The sequence below is a fragment of the Phocoena phocoena genome, chromosome 17 (assembly GCF_963924675.1).
Source record: "Phocoena phocoena chromosome 17, mPhoPho1.1, whole genome shotgun sequence".
Lineage (NCBI taxonomy): Eukaryota > Metazoa > Chordata > Mammalia > Artiodactyla > Phocoenidae > Phocoena > Phocoena phocoena.
The window spans coordinates 55,786,133-55,803,848 of NC_089235.1; the positions used below are offsets into that span (position 1 = coordinate 55,786,133).

General features: G+C 32.5%; 1 protein-coding gene across 4 annotated transcripts in view; it reads right to left on the minus strand.

The window, feature by feature from the left end:
• Positions 1-17,716, minus strand: part of CSMD3 (CUB and Sushi multiple domains 3) — a 1,073,652-nt gene that overhangs the window by 164,213 nt on the left and 891,723 nt on the right. For 3 of the 4 annotated variants that reach the window (XM_065895021.1, XM_065895022.1, XM_065895020.1), the window contains 4 exons: positions 14,547-14,660; positions 13,966-14,061; positions 12,165-12,368; positions 2,814-2,938 (listed from right to left, as the gene is read on the minus strand). In XM_065895021.1, the coding sequence (XP_065751093.1) occupies positions 2,814-2,938; positions 12,165-12,368; positions 13,966-14,061; positions 14,547-14,660 (539 nt within the window). The remainder of the gene's footprint in view (positions 1-2,813; positions 2,939-12,164; positions 12,369-13,965; positions 14,062-14,546; positions 14,661-17,716) is intronic. The other variant, XM_065895023.1, reaches the window with a different exon arrangement.

Sequence of the window (17,716 nt, forward strand, 5' to 3'; positions counted from 1 at the left end):
GAGACAGTGTGGAAAAAAGGGAACCCTCTTGCATTGTTGGTGGGAATGTAAATTGATACAGTCACTATTGAGAACAGTATAGAGGTTCCTTCAAAAACTAAAAATAGAATTACCATATGACCCAGCAATCCCACTACTGGGCATATACCCTGAGAAAACCGTAATTCAAAAAGACACATGCACCCCAATGTTCATTGTAGCACTATTTACAATATGCAGGTCATGGAAGCAACCTAAATGCCCATCGACAGATGAATGGATAAAGAAGATGTGGTACATATATACAATGGAATATTACTCAGCCATAAAAAGGAATGAAATTGGGTTATTTGTAGAAATGTGGGTGGATCTAGAGACTGTCATAGAGTGAAGTAAGTCAGAAAGAGAAAAACAAATATCATATATTAATGCATATATGTGGAACCTAGAGAAACGGTACAGATGAACTGGTTTGCAGGGCAGAAGTAGACACAGATGTAGAGAACAAATATATGGACACCCAGGGGGGAAAGTGGCGGGGGCGGGTGGTGGCATGATGAATTGGGCCATTGGGATTGACATGTATAAACTGATGTGGATAAAATTGATGACTAATAAGAAACTGCTGTATAAAAAAATAAATAAAATAAAATTCAAAAAGTCAAAATAATAAAAAAAAGAAATCATCATTTATTCAATCCTTCATTTAAAAACGATGTTTTCTGTTTATCTACTGTGATTCAGGTCCTGGACATCATCAGCACATAATGGTATTTGAAGCTGTGAAAATAGACAAGGTGGCAGAGAGAATGGTATAATGTGAGATGGACAAAGGCCACAGAATCTCACAAACACCATATCTGATGAAGTGAAGAAGAGGAGATCATGTTCCTAGATGTAGAAGCAGAAGCCATACATGTAGAAAAGAAAATAAAACAAAATCCGAGAGTATTGGGTAGAATGGAGGGAAAAGTTGTTTTAAGAGTGAGGGGAGAGGGCTTCCCTGTGGTTGAGAGTCTGCCTGCCAATGCAGGTGACACGGGTTCGTGCCCCGGTCCGGGAAGATCCCAAATGCCGCGGAGCAGCTGGGCCTGTGAGCCATGGCCGCTGAGCCTGCGCGTCTGGAGCCTGTGCTCCGCAATGGGAGAGGCCACAACAGTGAGAGGTCCACGTACCGCAAAAAAAAAAAAAAAAAAAAAAAAAAAAAGAGTGAGGGGAGAATGGGTAGCATAGAATGTTGCTAACAAAATAGGAAGGATGAGCAATTCAATGGATTTAATGGCATGGGTCCTCAGTGATCACTATAAGAATGACTCAAATAGAGCGTTGGATGCTGAAGCCACATCGCAGGGCGTCAGAAATAGAGGATGAGAACTAGAGGGGAAATGCCAAGGGTATTATTATTTTAAGATGAGATAGAAATGGTCAAGCTGATGTCACTATATAGATGCTCTAGGGTAATCTTCATAAATGTATAGGCAGATGATATAGTAAATGTTCTAGGAAAGTTTTAAAGGCATCACCTCATTTCAGATTGTCTGGACAATCCTAAAATCTTTATTAAATCTACCAATAATAGGATAGGGTTGATTGGTTATCTTCGAATTTTACAAGTTGACCATAAAATAATAGTACAACTAGCCAGAATATAAGCAGTTTTTGGATTGTTAATGTTTTTAAAACACTGAAAAAGTACATTTCAAGTTTTTTCATTGATTTATTGGCCTATTTTATACCTGACACCTATTAAGTAAGTTTTTTGAATTTTCTGAAAAGTTATAAATTCAAAAAGTTTATTATTTTTACTGAAAATTATACTTCTATCTTATTTCAGGTTTAATGAATGATGCCTTGGCTACTTTTTCCATGACTGATATATATCTCAAGATTCTAAAGGAAAACCCTATGACTCAGTTGGAGAAACAGTCGTTATTTTTATAAAATATAGACTATGTAATACTTTGTGAAGCATAATTGTGTTCCATCGGGTAAATACTGACTCAGCAGTAAAATGCTACCAACTTATCCAAAAATAATTTCCTTCTCAAACAGAGTAGCTGGTCAAATTGCTCCCCCCACAAAATGGTCACAACTGAAGTAATATGGTAGATACTGTTTACCGTCTATAGAATAGCATTCATCTTCCTTGCTGACAGAGAACGGTTTTGTTCAATTAAATGAGAGCTGTGTACACCAGAGAAGGCTAAGCCCCTTGCCTGATCCAGGTACCTAATCTTAATTTTTTTAAGCCAAATCATAGTAAATCTTTTGTTATTGCCCAGTGTATGGCTTAAAAATGGGTACCATTGTAATTTTGGTCCATAGGACAGGAGGGAAAGTCTGCTACAAGGTTTCTTGAAAAGTTCTCTTAACTGTTACAAAAGTACATAAAATAGAGAGATTCCATTTTGTCTATTGGCCATTGATGTGGAAGCCTGTTATGCCTAGAGCTTTTGCAGCCATCTCAAAACCATGAGAAAGGAAGTCCAAGAGTTAAGCCAACATGCTAAGAATAGCAGAACAGAGAGATGGAAAAAAAAACCTGGGTCAGGAATTACACAACTAAACCTCTGAAGTAAACAACCTTAAACCATCCTACTCAAAGTTTCCATGTTATGTGGAGCAACACATTTTTCTTACTGCTTATGCTATCTTGAACTGGCTTTCTGCTACTTGCAGGTGAAAAAATTAATGGTAAGTATCTTTCTTTTAAATTCAGCCACATCTGTCAAAAGCACTGGCTAAAATTCTAGAAATTACGTGCATCCTTGTCATCTCTGAAAAAAATAACTTCAATTATACAATGAAAAGAAGAAAAATTTAAATATTCTTACTTGAATGCCAGCTCCCTCTGGCACTGTCATCTTCCATACACAATTCAGATTGTTGTCATAAGGCTCAGGGTATCCAGGAGACAAAATAGTCCCTTTGCGCTTACTTAAAATTCCACCACAGGGCACTGAAAGTAAAGCAAGCCAAGAAAGGGAGTTCATTCTAATGCAAAGAATTAAAATAGAAGAAAAGGTCAGAGATAACATCTCAGACAGATGCTAGACTTGCAAACACAACCAAATCATACTATGTTTTAAAACTCATAAGAACAATGAAAATTGTCTTCTTATAGCACAAAAACCTTTAAAAAATAATTAGACAACATTAATGGAAAACTTACAATGGCATACCTAAAGTCATACTATAATTAACTCAATAATAGCATATCATTTGTATTATATTACTAACAAGTTCACTGACATGTGTTAAAAATTGTTCATATCTAGGTATAGAATTTTTTGAAGAATTCTTATATTTGTTACTTTTCTCTTCATGTATCTTTTGAGTAGTAATAAAATCCTTTGCAGAGTAATACTGATGATGATAACAGTTATGTTCTAACATTTATATAGAGCCTATATACCAACACTCTTCTAAGGACTTTACATATTTTAACTCATTAAAGCTTCCCAACAATCCAATGAGATATGAGTAAGTATTCTCCCCATTTTACAGCTGAGGAAATGGAGTCACTAACAGATTAAATAACTTGCCCAAGATCACACAACTAGTCAGAGATGAAGACAGGATTTGAATACTGGTGGTTTGTCTCCACGTTCATGCTCTTCAGTGGAAAGAAAATACTCAATATGGTTCCAGTCTGGTTACTGCTAGTACAACTACTACAAGAAAGAATAAGTATGGAGACCTGCTTTGATGTCAATAAAAGCTTCTAACAGTTTTAAAAGGTACTAATCTTAAAGCAAAATTCCTACACTGCTGGTAGCGTCAGCTTGATTCTGGGAATGACCTAGCTTATGATTTGAAATACTGTGTGATGTTGGACATGTTTCCTGAACTCTCTGAAACTCAGATGCCTTGTCTGTGAAATGGTAATGAAATTGTTTCCGAGGACCTTTTGTGGAAAATAAATAGGTATGATAATGTACATAAAGAAGCTAGCACACTGCTTGGAATGCAATAAGAAAGCAATAAATTATATTTCCTTTCGCTACAACTACTGTTATTTTAGGTTCCAATGGCACTGTGATTCTTGGACATTTGTCCTAATCTGGCTATAATGGTGAGATACCAGGATATATTTTTGCAATAATTTTTTTAAAAAAGGTAATACTATAGCTTTGTGCCACTTCTAAAACTGAATGCAAAAATCTAGGGTAATTACTCAAAAGAATACTACAAACTTTTTAAATTTTTAAACTTTTAAAACAGTGTGATAAAGTATTTTTAAAGAAATATTTTTTTAGCTCATCCTCCTTCTGATCCTTTCAATGTAAATGCTGTAACACTGTGACCTACACCATCTTCTCATCTCTTTGTAACTACCGCCCCTCAGTGGTGGCATCCATTTACATGTCATCTATAGATTATGACTACTAAATGTTTATCTCTAACCATGACTTCTACCCAGAGTCCTACAATATATCGACTAAGTATCTCAAAATTCATACATCCAAAACAATATTTTTGAAATTCTCCCCCATCTATACTATTTGCCATCTCAGTAAATGTTACCACCTAATTTATCTTTCTTTTCAAATTCACAATTACATTTATATTCAATCTGTCAGCAAACTTTGTCAGTTCTATCTTAAAAATATACCCCAAAGTTCACCAGTTCTCATCACTGATCATGATCTTCCAATCTAAATCACCATTGACTTTCCCCTCCCCTTCTGCAATAGTTTTCTATTCAGTCTTACTGCTTCTACTCACCCCCTGCCCCTTACACTAGCCACAGTGATTTTCCAGAAACTGAGATCACATCACTCTCTAGCTCAATGAATTCCCACACTACTTAGAAAAAATTCTAACTCTTCCCAGACTTTGAGGTTCCATATGACTTGGCCTCTGCTCTGCCTCTCCAAACTCTTCTATCACTCTTGCCATCATTCGCTCTGTTCTAGACACGTGAGATTCTTGTGGCTTGAACATGACTAGACCTTTCTCCCCCTCATAGTCTATACATGTGCTTACCACCTCCTTGACTTTTATTTATATACCTCCCAGCCCCCTTCATTCACCTCATTTGGATATCAAACAGCAACATGCCCTGGATGTCTTCCTCCAATCTTCAGCCTCTGCTTTACTTTTCTCCATAGTATTTACCACTATCTGAACAAAATGTAAACTCCATAAGGGCAGAGATCTTATCTTCTGATTCAAAGCTATGTTGCCAGTGCCTAGAAAGGGACCTGACGCTTGGTAAGCACTAAATAAGTGTTTGTTAAATAAATTATTGAGTGACTGGTTGCATATCTGTATATATTTTGTGATTACAAGTTACTTTGTTACCATCCCTGCATCATTCCTTTCTCCCAGTATTTTCCTAAACAAGCCATATTTAATTCTACTTCAATCATTTTTATTTTTACCAATAAAATACTACATTATAAAAGTATTCCCAGATATGCATTACCACATAATATTTTACAAAGTTTTACTGCCCATGTGTATAACTTAGCCTAACATTTCTTTTCTATTTTAAAAAGGATGCATTATAAATTTCCTTCTAATCAGTATTATATAACATAACATATAGATTAAGAGAACAAACTTTAGAATCAAGCAAACTGGGTTCAAATATTAATTCTTCTTTTGTTTCTAAACCATAGGGGTTTTACTATCTATAAAAGAGAAATAGTATTCTTATCTTACTCCTGGCATTGGTGTCAATATTAAATGAGATAATGCTTAATAGCACTTCATACAAATACTAGTAAATGCTATTCATTATTATATTTAATAAGTTTTTCATGGTTGAATGGATGGGTAAATAAATGAATCAATGAATGAGGATTCAGATATTGTATATATTTTTTCATCTATTTCTTTCCCACTCTGAGAAAAGATGGCACAGACATGGGTTGCCATACTTACGTCTAAGGCCACATATTGTCAGAGCTATTAGTGGCTACAGGGTGTTATCACAGAGCCTCAGAGGGAGGAGAGTTTGGGATTTAAGAGACTAAAAATTTTAAGAAATCTGAAGTGTAAAAAGGTCAAATTTGGAAGATAAAACTCAGTCTTCAGCAACTTTTTCAAGTTTACCTCTGTTCCAAGTCCAATGTTCTTATAAAAATATTATTGTACTTTATTGTAATTTACCTAAGAATGACTTGATATGACAGATTTGTACAAGATTATTAAATATTGTTTTCTTATGCAGGTTAGTTAAATTTGTGGATACCCTAACTTAGTATCTGAAAATTTTAACTATAAGTACAACTTGCACATCACGTCTAATGGGGCTGCTTTCAAGCCAATAGTTTAATTTTAGTATGTTGATATTTTTGCAAAATTACTCAACATTGTATTCTGTTCTACTATGACAGAAAAAAATGAAAGTGTTGATAGCAGTAATAAGAACTGTGAAACTGAAACAATTACAATTGAGATGGAAATCACTAGAAATGTAGGGCACTATATTCTTTTGGTTTCAATTGGATGCTCACTTGGTTTAAGGTGTTAACCGAGTGTTCATTGAACTAGTGAAGGCGGAGAAAATATAATCATTATGTATAATACCCTGAATAGACTGTCAAAGATTATATCTAAACTGCAAAGTATAAATAGAGAATTTGTTTTTTCTAAGAATAAAATTAACCATGTAATATGTAAATTTACCTATGCATCTTTCCTATCGATTCTCAAAAAAGTCTTGTGGCTTCAAGATAGCTTGTAAAGGTCTAAGCAAGCAAAGTGAGCAACAGCATCACCATGCAGTGAAAGACTGAAGTTAAAAATGCATGGACCCGGGCTTCCCTGGTGGCGCAGTGGTTGAGAGTCCGCCTGCCGATGCAGGGGACACGGGTTCGTGCCCCGGTCTGGGAAGATCCCACATGCCGCGGAGCGGCTGGGTCCGTGAGCCATGGCCGCTGAGCCTGTGCGTCCGGAGCCTGTGCTCCGCAACGGGAGAGGCAACAACATTGAGAGGCCCGCGTACCGCAAAAAAAAAAAAAAAAAATCATGGACCCTGGATTGGGGAAGTTGGCCAGTTGTCCTACCTCTACAAAAATTCATGAAATCATCACACTTATCTGCTAAAATCCATTCATTGAACAAATGTTTATGGAACACCTCTTGTATGTCAGGTCCTCTTTTTGTTGAGCAAAAAACAGAATACAGTGGCAGGGAGAGGAGGGCAAGAAAGATTAGGAAAATAAACAAACAAATTATATATAATCTGGTGAGTGGTTGCTGTAAAGAAAACAAAAAGGCAGGATAAGGGTGTAGAGAACGAATGGAGGATGAGTAGCAGAAAATTATTTTAGACAGGATGGCCAAGGAACACAGGTGAAAACTTGAATGAAGCAATGCAGTAAGCCCAAAAGGTATTTTGGGGATGCATGTTCCAAGGAGAAAAAATAGAAAGTTCAAAGGCCTTGAAGCAGTTAAAATTTTCTCCAGATAACAAATATTGAAAATGAACACAAATTAAAGATAATTCTTTGATATCAACCTAAGATAACTCTGCACTTGACTCTCATATTTGAATTTTTAAGACATCAAGCCTTTTTCTTTTTTTGAATTTTTGAACACTTAAAGGCATAATCATTTTTATCCATAACATTTGAAACTAAAAATATTTATAGTTAAAAATAGAAATGCAAAGTATATTTTCATTTATGTAAAGATTAGCAGTGGGACCAAATGGTAAAACCAAAACTGAGCTATCATCTGAATGTCATTTAAAATCTATTTCTTGTCTCACACAAATCCCATATATCCTTCTATTATATATTCGATTTTCTGTATTTACACCTGTTCTACAAGGTACACATTATTTTTTAAGTGGCATAAGGTAATACATCCTTTTTGTGTGATCTTGGCAGGAAACAGAAGTCATCTGATACAATTTTCTTCTATCTCTAAGTATGCGCTTTCAAACCAATGCAACAGAAATATAGGAGGTAGGGTGTTTAAAGCCCAGGGACCTGCAGATAGATGGGCTTTTGACAGAGGTGGTGTAATGGCTCCTGAGTCCCTCATGTTTTGCCCTTAAAAGTAAAAAATGAGGCTGAATCCATGCTAGGGACAGTCCATTAGCATTTACTCCTGAAGCTGAATGTCAACCATAGCATGGTCTCAAAGGCTTTAATGCCTGGTAGGAGTGCCGGTCCTTGCTGAAATGAATCTGTAATCAAATGGCTTGAGCTTCCTTTTCTTTATGTGGATTTTTATTTCTTATGGCAAAAACACTAGGATTAGTCAACTGACACATATGACATATGAGAAAGCTTTCTAATAATCATGTAGAATAGGGGTTTTCTTCTGATTTAAACAAAAATGGTTTATGTTTACAGTATAAAGTTCTTATTCTCTACTCTCCATCTCACAGAATATTCTATTTTTTCTCTTTCCCCTTTTAAACTGTTCTTTCATGTTTCTTTTTTCTTCTTTAATGTCAGCTCATTTCTCCCTTTTATCTCCTTCCTCTTTCTAATTCTTGTCTCATCCTCATACCTTCATGGACAAAAGAAAATATATATTTTTTGGATAATGTAATGTTTGAATATTTTAGGGTCAGAAGAAAATGCAGAGTGCACATTTTGATTAAACATGTATTTTTACAACCAATTAGAATTATAGTAATCATTATTTTAACTTTAAGATTATTTTTATTTTAGACCCTTACAAACACTGAAAACAAACCAAATCATGAATATATGCCTATTGTTAGAACTCTGCTCCTTTTTAACCAATTGTTCTTAAATGTATAAATTGATGGAAAGAAATTTCACAATCCCCCTAAATAGCATATTCTAATAAATAAGTACTATTATCCTTTAGAAAATTGTCATTACATTTCCCCAAAGCCTTTCTGAAAATTTTAATTGAAAGAAAAATCTTGCCTTCAAGGAACTCTAAATTATTAGAATTAGAAAGAATGACACAAGTCCATGCTTTTAGCCCTTTCCAAGATGCAAAAATCTTTGGTGGAAGATAATTTTTACATATAATAACTTAAAAGTGTTATTAAAACAAGATATCAACAAATGAAAAATGAGTAATATCAAATCCTTTATCAGCACTGCATATAAATTTTCTATCTTAGATCTAACCTTGAGAACTGAAGTCTTATCTTCTGATTTTATGGTGGAGAATTTGGCAAGCACAAAAACAACTTAATTTTTGAATACTTCGATGATTCCAAGAACTATGTCAAGGCTTTAAAACATCTAATAGCCACAGTAAACCTATAACTTTCCTGTTTTATTGATATGGGAATTGAGAATCAGAGATTATGTACAATTTCCAGGATCACCACAATTTCATGTTAAAGTCAAAGCCTAATACTACTACCCAAGACTTAATTAACCCTTATGCTGAGAACCTACTACAATTCCCAGTTATAAGGACTTATTCAGTTCTACATGATTCTTTACAACTTTTCTCCATTAATTAGTACATTAATGTGATAAATACATAAACAGAACTTTAAAGAGTAATTCATGGATTTACATTTCACTGCTTTGCATATGTAGGTTCTTTGAACACTCTGAATAGATGAATGTTTTCAATAATATTTAAAGATTAATGAGCTAGTTTATGCCTTTCCATAAGTCATCATATCACTCTACCTTTATAATTATCTTGAGGGAATTTTCATAGTATATATGAAATTAAATGAAGACAGCTACTTATCCAGTTATCTTCCATTATATGGTATTAATATTTTCTATCAGTATGTATATAAAGAAACTAAAAGTGACACAGAAATTATGCAAATAATTACTGGGAAAAGTGAGGCAGAAATAATGACTGATTCCTGATATTTAGAGAGAAATATTTAAAAATCTATTGTGAGGCTAAAGAGATTTATTATCATGTGACTTTCTTCAATTATTAAACTGACTTAAAGCAATGTAATTTCTGATTTATACATGTTGTATGACTAATTTTGGCCTAGACATATAGGAACATTTCTCTCAGCTCGTGGTCCTTTAGGATAATTTATTTGTTAGTATTTTATAAGAGTATGAAGTCAACATATATTGTGGTTCCTAAGGAAGAACATTATCTATTTTCTCTTATGAGAGTATAAAAGTATGTAAAGAAGAAGATCTCTTTGTTCCGTTAACCATATCTCTATGCTAGGTGCAAAATAGGAGGAACGTCAAGTCCAGATGATTTATTCTCCTTTACTTGTTGTTTGTCAAAAGTATACTTGAACAGGTTAAGAAATTCCACATTATAAATAAGATATAGAATTCCAATTAGGAAATTAGCTTATCAGCCAAAACATAAAGAAAAGCAATCTTCTATAATGTACATTGAGGTTTGGAGTCAGAAAACCTTATTTTCAAATCCTGTCCCTACTTTACTGCTTATTAGGTTATGTCACTTTAAAAGAAAACTGTTTTACTTCTCTAAGACTCAGCTTATTCATCTGTAAATTCTGAGAGTAACTTCTCCATAGATTTGCTGTGAGGATTTAATTAAATATGTATTTATATTACTCAGCATGAAACCTGGAAAATAGGAAGCATTAAGTAAGTGGTAATCATATTAGAAACTGGTTGTTTAGCTGAAGGACGAGAAAGTTGAAGAGTCATTTACAGCTTTCCAGTGTTTTAAATTATTTTTTGTAGGGAGTTTTCAACAAACAAACGAATAATAAAAGAATAGTTCACATTCCATTTATTGTAGCAGGAAGAACTAAAATACTGGTTTGTAAGAAAAACACTGTAAAATATGCTAGGTATATCTCTTGGGAAGTGGTGATATCAAGTTCCTACAGAGATAAGTGACCATCAATCCTTCCTTTTTATATATGATAGTCCCAACTTGTACCACTTTCCCAGCACAATTATTAATAATGTCCTGATTTGAATGGTAAAAGATTTAGAGCAGTTTTGTCCTATACAAAGTACACGTTCAATGAATGCATATCACCAGACCTTATCTTTACTTCCTCAGTAATGAGTGTACGTTCCATATAATTTCAATTAAAATCAATTTAGAATATATTTTATTCTAATTAAATATGAATTAACATTGTATTAATCTGTGTTAAAATATGGTAAAATGTGTTTTAAAAAGTTAAAAATAAAAACTATTGACACGTAATTTCTTTTCAGGTATGGCAAGAAGTGTTATTAAAAATAGATTTTATATATTTATAAACGTATGTTATATTGTTTATATGCACACTCATGTCTTCTCTATCAAAAAGTGGAGTATTAACATTATTAAAATAAAGACAAAATTTTGCTTATCTTTTATTTTAAAAAACCTTCTTCTCATTTTCCAAGTCACATACCAATAAAACGTTAATGAGAAAGAACTCATTAGAACTATTTCTTAACCTGAGATTAAGCTTTACTACGCTTCTTTTAGTTTAATACTATATAATTTAAAATTTTAATTTCCAGATATGCTTTTGGAACAAAGAAGAAAGCAACTTCCCAACAGTCTACATTTTCCACATCCATGGAATTCTACAAGATCCAAAAGTCATTGTAATGATCCTGAAATATGATAAGATTCTAAACTATTTTTATGGTTTAGAAAATGTTTCAATCTGCTTCAAATAACTTAGCAGGGCTAAGTTCATACAGTGTTTATTTTATTTATCAATATAAATTGGGTACAACATTACAAAAATATAGTCTGAAATAATGAGATTTCTGGCTAACCCTACGCCATCTACTCATTCAAATTGTTTCCACTTATATTTGTGAAATACTGGGGAAAATTATTATTTTATATTTTTATACATACATATAATTTATAGAGAAGAGAAAAAACAGTTATTTACTAATGCATATTTTCTAATTTTTTTGATGATAAAATACGCCCAGAAAAATCAGCTTCTGTGATCCTTAAAAGATAGGTAAATTCCTTACATATTGGCATAGAAATCTTTGCATAAACTTTTAAAAATGAAAAATAGCATTTATTTCAAAGGATGGTAGCACATAATAATTCCATATTAATAGCATTCCAATTCTGTGTTATTGGAAATATGTATGTATATTTTCATTGATTGCATTTCATCTCAATTGCATCAAATAGCCACTCTAATTTGCATATTTAGATATATCATAACTAATAGTTTAAAATTAATGTAAAACTATTATATTTGAAACAAATATTGAAAGATGCATGATAACTAATTTTGATATATAATATGTACAATCACAAAGCATACAAATTTATAAACTTACCAATACAGGTAGGTAAGGAGTCATTCCATTGGGCCAAAGAATTTGGCACTGAATCACACCTAATTGCAAAGGATCCATGGAGAATATATCCAGGATTACATTCAAAAAGAACCAATGAACCAACTGCAAATTCATTGCCAATCCTTCTTCCAAACCTTGGTTCAGGCACAGAACTGCATTGTGTGGAACTTGTTCTAGGAACAGCTGCGTACAAATAATTGTTGACTTTAATTTCATATTTGGTAGAGAAATAGAGATTTCAAAATGAAAGTATGCAAACAGATTTCAAAGAAATCTTCACCAACTTGAACTTTAGTTAACAATTTGAATACACTTATAAAAGTTTATACATAATGAAATACAATTCAAAATGAATAAATATTGCTATTGTCATTAAGATTTTTTATTTAAAAACGTTTCACTTTTGATCCTTTAAACAACATCGGTTAAGGTTTTTTTTTCTGTTCTTCGTTTGACCACACTCATCAATATAAAAATGTAGCTTGAGTAAGATATTTCAATTTATGGAATGAAAGCAAAGAGATACATCTTTTTTTTTCTTTTTAAAATGGAATACCAAGCTTACAAAAAACAGATGTCAGGTTACATAAGGTAACGTCAAGTTTTTTTTTTTACAGTATTTGGCCCCTAAAAACATAGATTTAAAAAAGCAAACAAAGCACTTGATTAATTTCATAGCATGTTCATAAACTTGGTTGTTCAAAATATGTTTGTTATTGATGAAGACAATACGTTCAGGCTAGACAGAAGTCAGACAGATTAACAACAATAGAATTTTTATTTTAATAATCATACAATATCAAATTTGAAATTGCTTTTAGGCTTTATAGGTATGTCCTTCAATTGTGACTTTTTTTTGATTAAGTAAAATAGAATGATAACAGGATGTTTTTTCTTTTTAAAACACATACAGATGGGACTAAGGAATTTGATAACAGCCCAAAAAATGATAGGATGAGTTCCAAATAGACAGATTCCTCATATGTGACTTGAGTGAAAATAATTTCATTTGTTAGAGTGCCTTTTAAAATTCATAATACCACAAATTGTTTACAGAGGGAATACTATTAAGAATGAAACAGTATAATATTATAGCCAATATTATAATTCAAATAAGAGGGTTTAATAATATCAAACCACTAATGTTTATAAATTTATTAGGAATAAAGTTCAAGATATATTTGAAAATAACAACTACATGTTCATACATAATTCAAACAAAATATTCAGATGATAGGTCTTAATTTAGTTTTATGTAATGTGGAAGTGTGTCTATAAAAGGTGACAAAAGAACTATGTAAACTGACTTTGAATTGCACAAAAATATTTAATAGTCATGAAGAAAGTTTGAATTCTCCTAAGAGAATGAGAGACTAAAATTTTAGAGTGGAGTAATGATTTCCTTGGCATGTCTAAGTACATCAGCACAAAAAGTTTGTATATTTTTTAATTTAGAGTGCTAGACTCTAAGGAAATAGAATATGTAGAGTGAAGCATTGTCAAAAAAACACACCAGATGTTTTGAAAACAGTATGTTGGGAGGAAGGAAAAGCATGCAGCTAACTTGAGAATGATGATGGAAACAATAGGTCCTTTTTGACTTTGGTCAAATTAATAGTGCTCTAACAATGGGGGAGGGGACAGGGCAAAACTGTTTTTAAAAAAACACACTTTTACCTCTCCTATATGGTTATGAGGATCTCATCATTCAATAACTCTGGACATAGCATGGAAACTGATATCATTCCTTAGTGTGTTTCTATGCTACACAGTCACTTACCTTGATAAACAAAGTGAAATCCCTTAGCTGTTACTGGTCCAATTGAAGTAAATCGAATTGTGATCTGATTACCTGAACTCAGTGGAAGTGATTCTCCTACTCAACAAAACAAACACTAAGATATCATAAATAATTTCATTCAGTAAACCTAACAAATTATATTAATTTACACTGTCATTTGAAAACGTCAATCTATGTTCTATTAAATTACTTTAATATATCCTACCACTGACAACATATTTTCTTTGGGTTCAGCTTCAATTGCAACCTTTTTACTGGAAGGCTTTTATTACGTTTTGATAATATTGGATCATTCTGTAAAGAATCTTTAAATACTACATTAAACACTAAGTGACTAAGTACTATATTTACTTGATTACAATCCCAGAAAATAGTTGGTTATATTTTTCTCAAGAATTTGAATTATTCTTGTGTTTCTATTCTTTTTTTAAAAATAAAGAATGATTCTATTTTCAGTTTATTTCTAATATGGATGACATAAATCTCAACTTTCACTACAATACCAATCAAAGTCAGTCTTTAATCAATAACTGATGCATGGCAGTTCTATTAAAGGATACCTGAATGGGATCCTGAGAGGGAAGATAACAGAGAAGATTGCTGAGTTGGCCCATCATACACCTCAACAACATCGTGGAGTGATGTCTGGAAAAATACAAACTGGCCAAACACCACTGATCAACAGGAACCAGGAGAAGCAAACAAATCACCAACCATCCAAAAATGAAAACAAAAAACAAACAAAAAAAAAAAATAGAAAGAGGAGGAGAGAGAGAACAAAGTATTACAATTTAATAGTCATCTTTTTTTTTTCTACCTTTAAAAGAGGATGTGTGCCAATTGGTTGATATGCCTGACACATGTACTTCAGGTCATAAAAGTAATAACCGTGGCCTAAAAGCAATAAAATTGTAAGAATATTATTTTTTAAATTAAATTAAATGGGTATAACATTTAATTTAGCTCAGAAATCATAAGGTTGGCGATTAATACTGTATAATAACTACTTTTTTTTATAATAACTACTTTTTAATTTTTCTATTGGTAGATTCTTTTCACTTTGTGACTCTCTTCTCTTTTTCTAATTTTTTTCCTCTTTTAGATGACATAGACAAAGTTTTAGTTTAGGGGATTTATCGTAGATTGCTTTTAAAATGCTATTCCATTATAAATAATAGTGTCACTAGAAAAATATCAACAATATATTTCTAATGTATAGCATTTAATTCACATTCTGAAAATGGTCCCTAAACATTTATTGTTAATCCTCTGCCAAAATAAAGACATATTATTTATGATTCCTCAGCAACTGAGATATTTTAATTTCAATTGAGATATAAAATTTTACAAAATGATTGCTTTTTCATGGTAAGTACAGATCTGATGTACTTACCAACAGAGTTTTATAAAGGTCTCCTTTTTACTTCATTTTGTACTTTTCCTTTAATAATATATTAACTTTACATGCAGAAACTACCCAAACTATAACTTAAAAGAAAGAACCTGTTACAGAGCAGAAATCAACTAGTGTTTTGTGATTTTAAAAAGTGAAATAGGTAATAAAATTCATCCTTAAAACATTTCATTGAATAGAAAAATTGTGGGGTTTAAAAGACTATGATTTTTCAAAAGTTTAATAATGTAAAAGCAAGGTAACTTTTATAAATTCAACATTATATTACTGTCATTGAACTATACATTGCACAAATATATATATTTTTTTACCCTTAAATATTTTTTTACCCATATTTTACCCCTTAAATCGAGGTTACGGTCATCCTATGGTGGTCATATGAAGACAGGCTTGTTCATTTGAAACATGCTGAGTTTTGTATTTGAAGCCACACACATAATACTGTACACAAAGCTACACATATTTTTTTTGGCCTGCTAAAATAAGCTGTTGATCTCAGTCCAGTTCTTTGTGGGGTAAAAGAAAACAAACACAGAGTGTTGTTACTTTCAATAATTCCTGAACCTTAGAGAGCTGACTTTCATAAATGATCCTCCTTAAAACATGATGTCATGGAAACAAATTTATGTTTCTATCAAATCACATACATGTAGTCAATTATTTTAATGGTTTACAAGTCATATGAAAAATTTCCAGTTCGACCTTTTTAAAATATCCATATTTGATGGTCTACCAAATCCCAAGTTATTTCAAATATACTTCTAAAAATATTAAGAAAGTTTTTGTTTTCTATTTTTGCATTTGTTTAGATTGGTGTTTGGATGATCTGTTTTCAAATGTGTCTTTTAAAGTTTCTATTAAAATGCAGATGTTGCCATTGACTTTCTAAGTGTCCCCTCATCCCCCCCAAAATCAAAGTAGACTAATCACTAAGAACTTTGCTAAACCAAGTACGCTGTGCAACAAGACTCTTGATAGATAACATTCTTTCTCTGTATCTTTCTGGGAAGTCATTAGGGAAAAGTGTCAAAATTCAACATCCTTTATCTCTGTCTTCCTACATATCTCAAATATTCCATTAGGAAACATGTCCAATTTCCAAGCAAACCACTATATTTACAAACAACATCTAAAACAACCAATATACACAGTGATCCAAGATCTTTTTCTAAGGAAAAAGGAAAAAAAAATACTCCCTCTTTTCTTCCTGTTTGTAGGCTTCTTGTTCTCAAATATTACTTCTCTACAGATAGACTGGAGTTTTGTGTCACCTGTAAATGGGGTATGTTGAGACTATAACTTTTAATAATATAGCCAGTAACACCATATATTTGCATCATATTAAGTAAAGAAAACTGTAGGGCACTCCCTTTTGAGTGATGTTAGTTTGTAATTTATTGTAGTAATTCTGTGATGAGATAGGGGAGAATTGAGAAGGGTAGAGGGTGAGGGAGTTGAGTGTTGAATCTTCCCTTATTAAGCAATCAGTATGCTACTTCTCTTCAACTGCAACCTTACTCTGCTGTAATATGGCCAATGGAAATTTTAAGTTAAAAATAGCTTTTATTAGGAAAAAACTCTGAGAGGGTACTGAATCATTATACGAAAGATGAAATTTTAAAGTACATGTTGAATAAGTGTTTTCTAGTATGAAGAATCAAGAACACTTGCACAGTGATCTTATTTCCTACACATTATCAGGTTAACTATTGTCTTACTAAACCGATATGCTACAATTCTGAACCAAATCTCCCCTGATCAGTCAGAATCTCAAGAATTAAATGGTTACTCCAACGTTTGCTTCCTCATTCTGCCTCTAAATGTCTAAATTTACTTAGTTTTCTTATGTTCAGATAACAGTAGGTCCTTTGCTTCTAAAACGTTCTGAATAGCCAACCGCACCCTTTGCATAGCTGAGACTAAAGTAGGAAACAAAAATGCAAAGATTTTAAGGTGAACCGAAAGGTAACTAGTTGGATGCTGTTTTCTGGTAAGCAAGACATTGTCTAGTACATCATTCTGGGTCCCCTGTGTTTATGGGGGCTGTGGTGTAATGCAAAGGATTATTATTATCCAATAGACAGAACTATTTGTAAATTCATCCTACATATCATTGTAAATTCATTTCAGTATTTCATCTGCCTGTCTATCTATCTATCCATCCATCCATCCATCCATCCATCCATCAATCTATATTTGGTTCTTTGAATTCTTTCTTGAAACATTGTAACATATTACAGGGTCCCTCATTAATTAATGAGTTAAATAAAAATTTTAACACATGTTTATTTTATATTTGTATGGCAGCCATGATTA